Raw genomic sequence first — 14,133 nt, forward strand, 5'->3', positions numbered from 1 at the left:
GCTGGGGTTCAGGCTAAGGTGCAGGCTGAGACTCTAGCTGGGGTTCAGGCTAAGGTACAGGCTGCGACTCTAGCTGGGGTTCAGGTTAAGGTGCAGGCAGAGACTCTAGCTGGGGTTCAGGCTAAGGTGCAGGCTGAGACTCTAGCTGGGGTTCAGGCTAAGGTACAGGCTGAGACTCTAGCTGGGGATCAGGTTAAGGTGCAGGCAGAGACTCTAGCTGGGGTTCAGGCTAAGGTGCAGGCTGAGGCTACGGGGCTGGGGTTCAGGCGATGATGCAGGCTGAGGCTCTAGCTGGGGTTCAGGATGGGGCCCGGTGGAGATTCATCATGGCCGTGTTTTCCGGAGTCACTCACTGAGCATGAGTTCGAAGCAGAGACGGATCTAGAAATCCACCAATGGGGGGCGGGAGGTGATGAGAGAGTGAGGGGTCTGGGTTAGGAGGGGGTAAAGGGGATGGCAGGTCAATAAGTCGACACCAAAATATTTAGAGAAAGCTTTGTCGACTCACGGGCACCCGCACACGCTTGGATCAAGATCCGTGTAATGAGCTGAATTGTGATTGAAGCGGCGTGCGACGTCCAGCCAGTTGTTGGCCTCAATGAAACGACTCGCTGTGTCTCTCGTCTCTTCGTTACCCCGTCTCTCTCTCCCCCCGTACCACTCCCTCACTCCCCTCTCATCTTCACTCTCTCTCTGTGCTTCTCCTTATGACTCTCTCTCTCCCCACCTCCGTCCCCCACCCCGCCCTCCCCCCTCACCTCCCTCATCTCCCTACCCCCCTCTCTCTTCCTCACCTGATTCTATCTCTCCATCTGCCCACGCTTGTCACTCAACTCTCTCTTACCTCCATCTCCTTCCCTCCCTCCATTTCTACATTTCTCTCTCTCTGCTCCCTCGCTCCCTTTCACCTTTTTCTCCTTCACCTCTCTGCTCTCTCCCTCCCTCCTCACCTCACCTCCATCCCCCCATCCCTTCTCACCTTCCTCTCACCTCCCTCCCTCCTCACCTCCCTCTCTTCCTCCCCCCTCACCTCCCTCCCTCCCTCACCCCTCACCTCCCTCACCTCCCTCCCTCCCTCACCCCTCACCTCCCACGCCTCTCCCTCCCTGGCGTGCCTCACCTTGTGAGCAGGTGAGCGCCGCTACCGCTGCCTCTTCTGCTCGTACGGCGCCTCGCAGAAGGGCAACCTGAAGACCCACGTGCGCAGCGTCCACCACGTGACCTTCGACCCCTCGCTCTACCCGGACCGCCGCTTCAAGCGCTGCCGCCCGGGGGATCGCCCCCTCCTCCCCTGCCTCCCCGGCCCCCACCCCGGCATGTCCACCCCGGGTGGACCCTCCGAGCGTGGCGGTGGACTTCAGCAGCGGGAGGCTGCGTCGACGGTGGTGGCGGCAGAAGCCTCCCAGGAGGAGTTGAGTGACCCCGATGACGACGATGGCGGTGATGGTGGTGGCGGTGATGGTGGTGGCGGTGATGGTGGTGGCGGTGATGGTTGTGGCGATGCGGAACATGCTGGTCGTGGTGATGGTGGTCACGATGGTGATGGTGGTGCTTGCGGTGATGGAGGTGGAAGACGTTTTGTGGAGGTGAAAGTTGGAGGTTTAAAAGCAGGGCCATTGAACGGACCTGATTCGTGCGGTAGTGGTGGTGGTGACGAGGCAGGAGAGAAGGAGGATGAAGAGGAGATTCAGGAAGAGGTTCAAGAAGATGACGAAGAGGACGAGGTTGAAGATGAGAAAGTGGAGAACGAAGAGCAGGAAGAAGACATTGAGGAGGAAGATGTTGAGGAGGAGGAGGAGCTGGACGATGAGAAGGACGATGGTGACGAGGAGGTTGAAGCTGCCGCGTGGACAAGTGACGCAACTCGAGCCGACGCTGAGAAAGCTGATGTGGGTGACCGGGATGATGATGAAGATGATGATCATGGTGCTGTCGACGAGGGGGGAGTGACGCACGCGAGGATGGGCTCGCGCCACGTGGACTGACGTCAAGACGCGGGCCCTTGGGATGAGTCTTGCGGACATGAAGAGGAGGAGGGGGGGGGGGGGGTGCTGGAAACTCTGCACCAAACTTTTCTTCACGGACGCCCCCGGTTCTTCCGTGGACGCTACGCGAATATCGATTTCGTAATCGAGTTAGTTTTTTTTTATTCAAGATCCAGCCGCGCGATAATTATCTATTTGTTGTTATTGTTGTTGTTGCTGTGAAGCCCTTCACCACCTGACACGGCCGCCAGACATTAAATCATAATTATTGTTGTCGTGTCAATTTTCACCGCAGAGTTGAGCGGTTAGACAGGCGACGCCTTCCTTGAAGCTGCGTCAAGCATCGCCAGGTCAGGTTGGAGACCCAGGAAGGCACAAATTGTTTGGCGCTCTTACTGACACTACATTATTTTCATGCTTTTGGTTGTCGTGAGAAAACTGTTTCTCTTTTGACGTGCTGGCGGCGACTTGACCCCCGCTGCGATCGCTCGCACACCAACGTGTACATTTCATTTGTTTTCGGGCTGCGTTGGGTGGTGGAGGGTCTTCACGACACAACATCTGGCCACGTCAATTGGGCGGTGGGTTCAATTACCCCCCCCTCTTCCTCCGCCCCCCCCCTCCCCCCAAAAAAAATATATCACGAATCTTGATGATGACTGCGAAAAAAAACCTTCCGAGCGTTAAGTTCAATAGCGTTGTCTCGAACTCACCATCATCAGCAGTTGCATCATCAAACGCTGCCGTATTACCTGTCTGTACAGTGAGCCGACGTTTCGGGTGATGGGCCATTTTCAGGGGACGGATGAAGGCGTTTCTCAGAGAAGTCAATGATATCGGCTCTTGAAAACGAAAACAAAATGAACGGAGTTTGTTGGGATCCACACTAAGGGGTTTGATGTCTCGCTTTCACGAGAACTGGAGGCAGGGGCGGAACGCGACATCCGTTGTGGTGGACTGGGCGTGGTGGTGTGTGCGGGGGTGCGGGTTTTATTTCGTGGCAGATGTGAAGCCCTCCCTAGTCATAAACATTTAAATTGATTGTAGCCACATGGCGGTCGCATCGGCTTAAATAGAAATGAAGATATTCGATGAAAAAAACCACATTGCATTGGAAATATTAATATTAATAATTTTATGTGATCAAAACTCATTCGGTTAATATTAATCAATTTTTGGAAATAATAAAAGAAAGATCGAATGTAAAAAAACCCATATAGTTAAAGTAAACTTCGAGTTTAAAGAAATCTATTTTTTTAAATACCCAGTTGTGTGCGGCGTCACGTGATGCGCAGATACTCGTGCGTCATGATCCGTTATTTAAATTATATGCAAATGATTATATACACATGATATGCAAATGTTCTGCTCATTGCACCGTGCAAAGTAATCGAACGAACAGAACGAGACGCGGGAGGGGGGTGGGAATCATGGGCAAACGGAGCAGATACGAACTATGGAACAAACCCATTATCAATAGTTTAACCATTATCGATTCGTGACCCCGTGTGACCCCGAGTCACCGTAACTCAGTAAGTCACTCGGGAGGGCAATGGTTCCATATGGAGAGGAATGTGACCAGGGATTTAATTTCCCCTGCGATGTTTTCCAGAGCTCAGTCCCGGGCGGCTCCATCTGAAATTAACCCCCCACCCCTCCCACTGCTCACCCACCTCCCCTCCGACTCCGTCACGATTCAACGAATTGTCACGATTCGATACGACAAAAAATACATTGTAGCCTCGAGTGGCTGGAGAAGTTGCCATGAACCCATTAGCTACGACGTCTACGAATCGAAAGCCATTGATTCACGAGATTTTCATTCTCGACCATCTTCAACCAAACCAGCGTGGTGAAGTATGACCAAATGATGCCCTCGCGACCCGCACATGAGCACACAAGTCTAGAGCACGATTGTGTGATTGTCTAATTCATATGGGCAGTGTTTGGTGATGGTGATGATGATGGTGGTAACGGCAGTGGAAAAGTATTTAATCCCCTTTTGTCCCCTTATAATCAATGAATTACATTTCAGCCGGAGCTGCCCGGGGCTGAGTTCCGGAAAGACCCCTCCCCCTACACGAGATATGAAGCCCTTTTTACACCACTTCCTACCCCCCACGTACCCCCCCTCCCCCACTCATTCACCTTCCACTCCCCCCTCCTAAAAGACCACAATCAACTTAGAGCAATTTTGGAGCAATTGTTGTCGGCAATTGACGAGTCCAGGACCCCTCCTCCCCCACCCCCGACGGTACGAGGCCACGTGGGCCACGTGCGAGCCGCGATTTCATTCCAGACGAACCGTGACGGCCACGCGTTGAGGCCCAACCACTTAGAGGCGGCCCGAAAAAAAATAATCGATTGTGTTTTTGTTTGTTTGTTTGTTTATCCGTCACTGCTAAGTAAGCATCGTGGTCACACTCAGCGGGTACCAGAGTGCAGGGGTGGGTCGGGTTGGGCACCGTGTGTCTAATTTAACAGAAGTAAGGACATCAAAAGCGAACGTTTTCCACCTTCACATTTCCGTCTCTCCTAGTCACGTCTTGAATAAAACTTGCGAAAATGTTTTTTTCCGAACACACAATCATCATTATGCACGCACGACCTTGGTGAGCGCAGTGCGAATTTCAGCAGCGGTGGCTTCAGTGAAGCAACACGCTGGACGGGTTTCGACTTTTAGTGTCTCATCAGCAGAAGTGTCATCGGGCTCGCGTTCGACGTAGAATTATATAATGTATATGAAGAAATGATTAAAGTTACGTAATTATTTATACATTAACATCTTTTTTTTTACAATATTACTTTTAAAAAATTGCATTTTCTATACATTATATAATTTATTTTCGGTTATATAATACGTTATCGGGTATCAGATGCGTAGGGGGAGCGGTAGTGTAGTGGTTAGCGCGCTGCGCTACGAACCCGGCCACCCGAGTTTGACTCCCACTCACGGCCAACATCGTTGGCGAAAATCTGAACGGGTCCTGGGCCTCCCCTAGGTCGACTCAGCCTCACATGGGTACCTGGTGCGGTGTGTAAACATCGCCATTAACCGGTCACCCCACCCCCCGAAAAAAATATCCAAAGTGATCTCAAATGACCCACGTTGACTCAACGCCTGATCACAGTCCTACAGAGCCGGTGGTGGAGATGTAATGTTCCTATGGTGCCGGGAAGAGTCTGTCTATAACACAACCAACCCCGCCCCCAGCTTTCACAGACTTTTGGGGCAAGTGCTGTTAGCGAGCAGCACCTATGAAGGCCGGCACGGCGCACGAGGGGGTTGGTGGCCAGCACCACGCCACACACACACGCACCACACACACACCACACCCACACACACCACACCCACACACACACGCACCACACACACACGCCACACACACACACACACCACACCCACACACGCCACACACACACACGCCACACAAACACACGCCACACACACACGCCACACACACGCCACACACACACACGCCACACACACACACCACACACACACACACGCCACACCCACACACGCCACACACACACACGCCACACAAACACACGCCACACACACACACGCCACACACACACGCCTACCGGATGACAAGGCGCGCCTAGGGGACGAAGTGCGTCTTATAATCCGGTGAATATGGCCCAGGAGTCGCGCGACCAATTCCAATGCAAGAAACGCTGCTGCGCTCTTATCGGTCACAACGTTGATGCTCGGTGCTGTTTGTTGCTGCACGCTCAGCAACTGTTGTTTTACAAAATAACACAAAAAGGCTGAAAAAGCCATCGCCTTCGCAATCATCGCGCGACCTCATTCATCACCGCCAGGCGAACCGCGTTGTCCACATCCGAGCGAGCAGTTTGCGCGGCTTCCAATCGCGGAGAATTCACGGTGACCCACACGAGGGGTGGTGGTGGTGGTGGCGAGAGAGGGGGTCTCCTAGGTGAAGGTGGCTTCGGCAGTGTGTGACACGCGTCAATCGCTTACAACTGCTGCGACTCCAGTGTAGTCTTCATTGCGGTGTGACGCGAGAGGAGTTATCTGAGGTGTGTGTGTGTAACCGCAGTGCGTGTGTGTGTTTCTGTCTGCGTTAAAAGCTCACAGATTCTCTAAAGATCTGGAAACAGTACCCCGTTATCATCCTCGGTGAGCTCTTCCGGCAGGCGAGGCTGCGTTAGCTGGGTCACATAGCTCACAAGCCCAGCCACTGCATGCCAAAAGCAGCTTCTGTTTGGCCGGATCGAGGGGTGCTAAACGGGCGCGGCACGGATAGAGACGGAGACGGGCTGATATGGAGTTGAGTGGACTTGCCGATGACCGATACCAGCGGTGTCAAGATCGGCCTCTAAGGAGGACGCTCGTGAAGGACCCAACTGGGCAGCTGGAGGCAGTCGCCCTCCAGCAACAACGGAGGAGGGAGGAGCGACGCTCACAACAACGGGCGAAGCGCCGGGCGCCTAAAACACAGCAAGTTGTCACAGTATGGGGCACAGGTGGTACATCTGCTATTCATCTCACTCAGTCAACACATGGCACCTGGGTCTATCCCGTGACCTCCTCCCAGCGGGTCTTCGATACTTCGCACGGCTTCAACGTGCACCTAGCCTGGCACAGACGCCGTGTTGACGTCACCGCCACCTAGTGGCGAACGGCGGCTGTGTGCTCGCTAACAGCACTTGCCCCAACAGTCTGTTTCGAGGCTATACAGGAGATCTTTGGCTCTGTATGTATGCACGCGAATGTTTTTTTTGTACATGCGTGTTTTCGTACATGCGTGTACATGTCTGTGTGAGTGTATGTGTCCACGTATACACGTGCGTGCTCGCGTATGTACGTTTGTATATAGGATCGTGTACATATACCACGTGTGCGGTTAGGGCTATATAGTTATCCACACTTTTTGAGATGATGTCTCGTTAAAAAAAAAAACATTAATGATGTTAATAAAACAAATAAAGAAGCAACACAGTCTTTGTCATCTTCATCACAAACACGTTTAACCGGGCGGTAGCAGCGGTGGTTTTGATGGTGGTGGTTGTGGTGGTGGTGCTCGCTCAGAGCACTTTCCCGACGAGTCTACGAAGGCTACACGGGGGACATTTGTCTTTGGCGGTGGTGGCGGGGCAGCAGCGAGGGTTGCGGATGACACACGCGGGCAACTCCGGTAGCCGCACCTCGCGAGTGGCAAGGTTGGCTACGTGCCGTCGTGCGCTAACCACTGCGCCAACGCACCCCCACAAACACCCCCACCACCCCCACCACCGCCACCACCGCCGCCACATCTACCACTGCCCAGCGAAGCGATCAATCGCTCGACTTCCACTCAGCCGGAGGGGGGGGGGGCTGTGTAAATAATACCGAAGCAGCGCCTTGCAGCCACTAGAGGCCCCACTACGTGAACCGCGACGATGGGGAACAACAGAACAGAGATTCGTCCGAGAAGTCTCTCACAACCCCGAGATGGACGAGGGCCGTCGCGACCTCCCACGGTCAGGAGCGACTCCGGAACGGGGTCGTGGTTTTTAGTTTTGTTTTGTGGAACCAAGAAAAGTCAATACAGTATTTTTCTTCATCTCATCGTCTAACGCCCCCACCCCCCACTCCCACCACCCACCAATTCACTGCCACATTGGGGACCCGCTTTAATCTCTAAAGCCGCCGGATAATCACAACAAGCTCCGGCCAGTGATCAGAGTTTCCCCTGTGGTCAGCTTGGACTTAATCACCAACCCCCCACGCCCCCCCCCCCTTCTCCCCCCGCCCCTCACCACCCAGTCCCCACCGCCCCCACCCCCCACCCTCCCAACCCCGCCCCTCACACAGTAGCCCATGCCTTTCCAAACCTGGTCTCTGAGTTATTGCCTCGTAAAACAAATAAAAAAATAATTGCAAACATTCCTCATCCTCCTCGTCCGGTTTTATTTTTATTTTTGCTGAAAATCGATTGGGCAGAAATGTGTCCGTCGCGTGACCCGCCGGTTTTTATTGTCTCCGTCGGGTGGTGGAGGGCTCCAGTTAAACACTGACACGGCACCGACAAGATGACCTAACCCCACACGGAAGTGAAAATGGATGAAAAAATTGGTCGTGAAAGTCTACGTGTGTATATCGCATCTCGTAAAAATACTTGAATTAATGTGCGCTTCTTTCTCCAGAGAAGAGAGAGACTTTTATAAGTTTATTCACCAGCGGCAAAATGCCCTGGAATTTCGCAATATTCAAGCCTTAATGGCCACACCAAAAAGCACAGCTCACCATCCCACCGCCGCCCCGCGACACGCAACGCCGGCACTACAATCCCCACGCACCGGCCGCGCAACAGCATCCGACGCGCTGTGTCATTTCGAGCTTTGGCACCTCTTTGCTTGGCAGGGCCCCCCCGCTTATTCCACACTTCCTCCCCTGATGGTTCGAGGTCACAGTCATCGGTAACATCACCACCGCTAGACAACGCGGCCCGTGCGCCACGCCACCGCGCGAGCCACACCGCCACATGCACATTCATCCACGTCACATGTGCCACACCGCTGCGCACGCACCACCACCCCGCGAGATTTCCGCGACACGTGTGTCACACCACCGCATGCACCATACTGCGACGCGCACGTCACGCCACAGGTACGCGTGCCACAACGCCCTGCGCCACACCGCGGCACGTGCGCCGCACCGCCTGGTGCGACCCACCGCCGCGCACGTGCGCACATTTTTGGTCCGCCGCGTGCGCCACACCTCAGCACATGTGCCGCGCCGCCAAGTGCGTCACACCGCTGAGTGAGTTCCGCACCACCGCGCGCGCTACACCATGCCACGTGCGTCACGCCGCCTCACTCCGCGTGACACACCGCGGCGCGTGTCCCGCGCCGCCAAGCGCGCCACACCGCCGCGCACACACCACATTATTCAGACCGCCGCGTGCGCCACACCTCAGCACATGTGCCGCACTGCCAGGCGCGTGCGCTGCACGGCCGGACTGTCACGCGCTCCGCTCCACCACGCGCGCTGTACCGCCGCATACGTCCTGCCCGCGTCGCCGCGTCTAACGCCCGTTTCGACTCGATCATTAAAAAGTGAAGGTCAGTTCACCATTCGTGTTGGTGCAGAGGGCCTGACCGGCCCCCCACCGCTCCTGGAACACGGCGTGCGCATCTCCAACCTGGGAAAAGTACGCGTGCTCCAGCCGGAGCCTCGCTTTCAGCAGACCTTTCAGCGTTGCCTCCGCTGAACAACTATCGTCCGTGTCACCTCGCAGTTTCTTTTTTCGCGTTTTGTATACTGCCATCTTGGCTTGCGCGCAGACAAAGTTTGCCAGGATGTGGCGCTTGTCCGCCCGGTACGGTACCCCGCATATAAAGACGCTCTTGTAGAAGGGCACCCCCAATTTCTTAAACACGGCTCCCAGGAGTCTGAACAGCGGGTCCAGCCGCGAGCACCCCACGTACTGGTGGGCGAGGTCCTCCCTCGCGCCACAGAACACGCACAGGTCTGATGCCCCCGGGGTGACCTTGCTGATCCACGCCGCCGAGGGCAGCGTCCAATGCGCCAGCCTCCACTGGAGGTCCCCGCTGCGCTTTGCCACGGGGGCCTTGTAGAGCTGTTTCCACTGGGGGGTGGTGTCGATCAAGGGAGAAAAGAACTCCCTCCACTTCGTGTCCGGTAGGTTTTCCAGCTCTCGACACCGCAGTGTTTTGACGCAGCAGTCGTACAGCACCCGCTTGGAGGCACCCTTGAGGGCCACGTCTCTGCAGTTCGCGAGCTTGAGCAACCTCCCTGCCTCACAGCGCCCGGGGGGCTGGATGCAGGAGACGCGCAACTCCTGGAAAGCGGGGGGAGGGGAGGGGGGGGAGGAGGAGGGCGGCGGCCGTGCGGCACCGCTGTCTCCTGGCGTTTCTAGCTGCAAACGCAGCTTCCGCATCGCCGCGATCGCCTCTCGCAACAACTTTTCTCCGGCCATCATGGAGCGGAGCCCAGCGGCGCCGCTCACCTCAGCTGCGTTCTTCCATTTGGAGCGGCCGTCCTGGCTCTTCACAAGATCCCTAACCGTTCGCACTCCTGCCGAGGCGAAACGGAGGGCCAGCGTTCCCTCCTCCCTGATTCCATCGAGGAGGCTATTGTGGAACAGGGGTTCGGTCATGAAGCCGTTAAGGCCGTGGTGCGGGCTCGCCCTGCTCCATTCCAGGCTCCGCCACGCCTCCAACAGGCTCTGGTAATAGCCCGGCAGTCCGGTGCAATCGACTAGGGACAGGTCCATAAGGAAGAGCTCCCTCCCATATCCCAGCCGCCCGCCCGCATTTCTCAGCAGGGCGAGGGCCAGCGACGTCCGGGGCAGCTCTTCTTGCTCATATAGCAAGTTTCTCACGGCCTGGAGCCTGAAGCTCATCACTCGAGCGATGACGTCTACCAGGCCCTGGCCGCCCTCACCCACCGGCAGGCAGAGGACCCCTGGCCTCATCCAGTGCTTGCCGTTCCAGACAAAGTGGGCAAGCGACCTGTTCGCCCTCGTGAGTAACCAGCCCGGGGGTTGGAGGGCCTTGGCTCTGTGCCACAGCACCGAGGCTGCCAGGTTATTCCCTATGAGCACTCTCCCCCTGAAGGACATTTGTGGGGCAAGATGTGCCCACGCTCTCAGTTTAGCATCAAATACGTCGCTCATCTCGGTCCAGTTTTTGTGAACGACTTGGGGCTTCCCTAGGTACACTCCGAGATACTTCACGCCCTCACCCTGCCAGGTGACTCCGCCTGGGAGGAGCACGGAACTCACTGCACCTTGTGACCCCATCCATAACGCCTCACACTTCCGCCAGTTGACTTTGGCGCAGGAGGCCTTTTCATAGACCTCCACCGCCCGGCAGAGTGCAGCGACGTCCTGCGCATCGTTGATCACGGCGCATACGTCGTCCGCATATGCGGAGAGCTTTATGACTGCATTCTCCGGCCCCGGGACCACGAACCCGGACAAGGTGTTTCTCAGGCGTCGCAAGAGCGGCTCAAGGGACAGGGTGTAGAGGAGCCCCGAGAGAGGGCACCCCTGCCTGACTCCTCTTGTCACGGGAACAGGGCAGCCCAGCCTTTGATTGATTTTTATGAGGCTGGATATGCCCGTATATAGGAGGTGCACGTGTGCCGTGAAGTTCTGGCCGAACCCTAAGGAGAGGAGCAGTCTTCTCAGGTACTCGTGGCTTACCCTGTCGAACGCCTTCTCCTGGTCCATGAATAGGAGACCTGCATCCATGTCGTGCATATCGGCGAGGGAGATCACATCCCTGACCGTGCCGATGTTGTCATAGATGCAGCGGCCGGGGATGCAATACGCCTGCTCGGGTTGCACGAGCTGACCCACCACCTCTTTGAGGCGGTTTGCCAGCGCCTTGGCGAATATTTTATAGTCGGCGCACAGGAGGGAGACGGGCCGCCAGTTTTCTATGCGACGCAGGTCCCCCTTCTTAGGCAACAGGGTGACCACCGCCCTCCTGCAGCTCTGCGGGAGTTCCCCGTCCCGCAGGCTCTCCTCCAGCAGCCCCAGCAGGCAAGGGCCGAGTACATCCCAGAAGGTCTCGTAGAACTCAACTGGCAGCCCATCGATCCCTGGGGATTTGCCAGCTGCCAGACCTTTCATGGCAGTGTGCAGCTCCTCCAGGGTGACAGGGCTTTCCAGTTTGTCTCTCTCCGCGTCCCCCAGAGTAGGGCCCGCAGCTAGTAGTTCTTCAACTGCCTCGTCCTGTACGTGCTCAGCCTTGAACAGGTGTGAATAGAAGTCCTTCGCGATCCTAGCAATTTCCCCCTCGGCAGTTGCTGTCTTCCCCTCTGGGGTAAGCAACCCTGAAATGTTGTTCTCATTGCTCGAGGGTCTATTGCCTAGCCTAAAGAAATACTTTGAGGGAGAGTCCGTCTGTGCCAGGTGTTGCACCTTTTTGTGCACAAACGAACTATGTGCCTGTTGGTCCGTGACGGCCCTAAAAAGTCGCCGCTTCTCCAGCAGCACCTCGCCCTCGTTGTTGTGCGCGTCCTGGGCCGAGCCCATCTCAGCCTCGAGCAGCAGCAGCTCGCTCGCCAGGTGTTTCACCGTCTCCTCCTTGGCGGCGGCGTGCTGGCTCGAAAGCTGTAGACAGAGGGCCCTAATTTGCGCTTTAGTGTGTTCCCACCATCTCTGACCAGAGCTGAAACTGCTCCTAGTTGCTGCCCAGTGTGACCAACAGGCCCTGAATGCCTCCGTGAAATTTTCGTCCTCAAGCAGCTGCACGTCGAGTTTCCAGTAGGGGCAGCGACGCCTCTCCCTGGGGACTCGCAGCAGTGCTGAGACCAGGTGGTGGTCAGAGAAACCGGATGGGGTGATGTTGCTGCCCCCGAGCCGGTTAGCGCTGTCCGCACTGATGTACAGCCGGTCCAGCCTGGCGAGGCTCATCCTCCCCTGCAGGCCCGCGCGGCACCAAGTGTATTGCCTCTGGCCTGGGTGTTGCAGTCGCCACGTGTCGAGCAAACCCAGTTGCTGCACCATGTCGGCTAATGGCCGTGCGGATTCCGGGTGGGGCTCAGCACTATTGCGGTCGAGAGCCGGGTCGAGGGTGCAGTTCATATCTCCCCCCACGACCGTGAGCACCCCGTCCGCACTGCCTGCCTCCAAGGCATTCCGCAGTGTGCCGGAGAAAAAGCGTTTCCTCTCACTGGTCTTACTCGGCGCATAAACGTTGAAACACCGTAGCCTCGTGTTGTTTAACACGAAGTCTACAGATATCAGATGGCCTTTTTGGATCTCTCTGAAGGCCACGCCTTCCGGGAGAAACTTTGGACTAAACACAATTGCAACACCAGCGCGGTTGTCTTCTCCGTGACTGAAAAAGGTCCGACTGCCCAAGAGGTGCTGGCGCTGGGCCTGCAGAGTTGCGTCAAGGTGCGTTTCTTGCAGAAACGTCACATCCGCTTTCTGCTCGCTAATGAAGCTGCAGATGCGGTGCCACCTCTGATCGCTTCGAGCTCCGTTGCAGTTTAAACTCGCGATCCTTACACCTGAGGAAGCCATGGCTTTAGGCGTCGGCTTCAGCAACAGCATCAGCGGGGGGGCACTCCGGTTGGGACATGCTCCCCTTTCTTGCTTTCTGCATGAAACCCCTCAGCCGATTGCCTTCCTGCGGGGTGCATTTGTGCTTTTCCATGTCGCTGATGATTGTCTGCGCGACCTTCAAGAAGGCCTGCGCATCGGGGAAATAATCTCCGATGTCGACCCCCCGCTTCTTGTAACTAGTTCGGAGGAATTCGACAATCTTGCCGGGTGTGTACTCTCGTTTCTTCTTAACATGTGAGTAGCTCCCCTCACTCAAGTTGTCTTTTATCTCTAACTCCGACCCTCCGTCGTCTGAGTCTCCCGGCACGCTTGTGTGAGGCTCGGTGGTTACCTCTTCCAACGCACCGTGCCGATCGGAGGTGTCTTCCAACTCGGGCCGGCTCCCCTCTGCGGCCTCTGCCTCCCTCACCTGGTCGGGTGAGGAGGTGAGCTGGTCGTCGCCCCCGAGCGCCGTGTCATCGGCAGGCTCATCGGTGGCTTCCAGCACCCCCCCCCCTTCCGGGGCAGCTGAGTCCGGGTCTGGTGGTCGCCCCTCTGCCTCGGCATCAACCGGCCGGTGGGCCTCGTCAATGACGATCACCTCACCCTGTGGCTCGGCCTCACCGCCGCGCCCTGCTGTTGCGTTCGGGCGGTTGTCCCGTTCGTCACTGTCGCTGTTGTCTTTCTCGGCGGCGGCGGCCACGCGTTTTGGAAAGGTGCCACCGCGCCCCCCCCCCCGCATTGCCTCCTCTCGCCTTCCGCTTTCTCGACTCAACGGCGGTGAAACCCTTTTCCCCACCGTCAGTCATTGGCTGCGCGTGACCATCAGCAGAGTCGGTGGGGGTCTGCTGCTGCTGCTGCCGCGGTGGCGGCGCCTGCTGCTGCTGCTGCAGCGGCGGCGACGCCTGCTGCTGCTTCTGCTGCTCCCGCACTTCTGCTGCTGCTGTCTGCGCAGGCGGAGCTGCTTTTCCCCTTTCCTGTTTGTTTGCCGTGCAGTGTTTTCGGGTGTGTCCGACACCACCACACCCGTAGCACTTCGGCGCGGCCGTGGAGGCATACACGGTATAGACGTGACCATCAATGGTGTACTTGAAGTTCACATCCAATTCCGT

General features: G+C 56.6%; 1 protein-coding gene across 1 annotated transcript in view; it reads left to right on the forward strand.

Annotated features, from left to right (window-relative positions):
• The window catches only part of LOC144936968 (uncharacterized), a 111,696-nt gene extending 104,799 nt beyond the window's left edge, over positions 1 to 6,897 (forward strand). Inside the window, exon 10 of the mRNA XM_078864225.1 lies at positions 1,132 to 6,897. Coding sequence (XP_078720351.1) covers positions 1,132 to 1,985 — 854 coding nt within the window. The 3' untranslated portion in view covers positions 1,986 to 6,897. The remainder of the gene's footprint in view (positions 1 to 1,131) is intronic.
• Positions 6,898 to 14,133: the final 7,236 nt, after the last annotated feature.

This window comes from Lampetra fluviatilis, chromosome 17, assembly GCF_964198595.1.
Source record: "Lampetra fluviatilis chromosome 17, kcLamFluv1.1, whole genome shotgun sequence".
NCBI classification, from domain to species: domain Eukaryota; kingdom Metazoa; phylum Chordata; class Hyperoartia; order Petromyzontiformes; family Petromyzontidae; genus Lampetra; species Lampetra fluviatilis.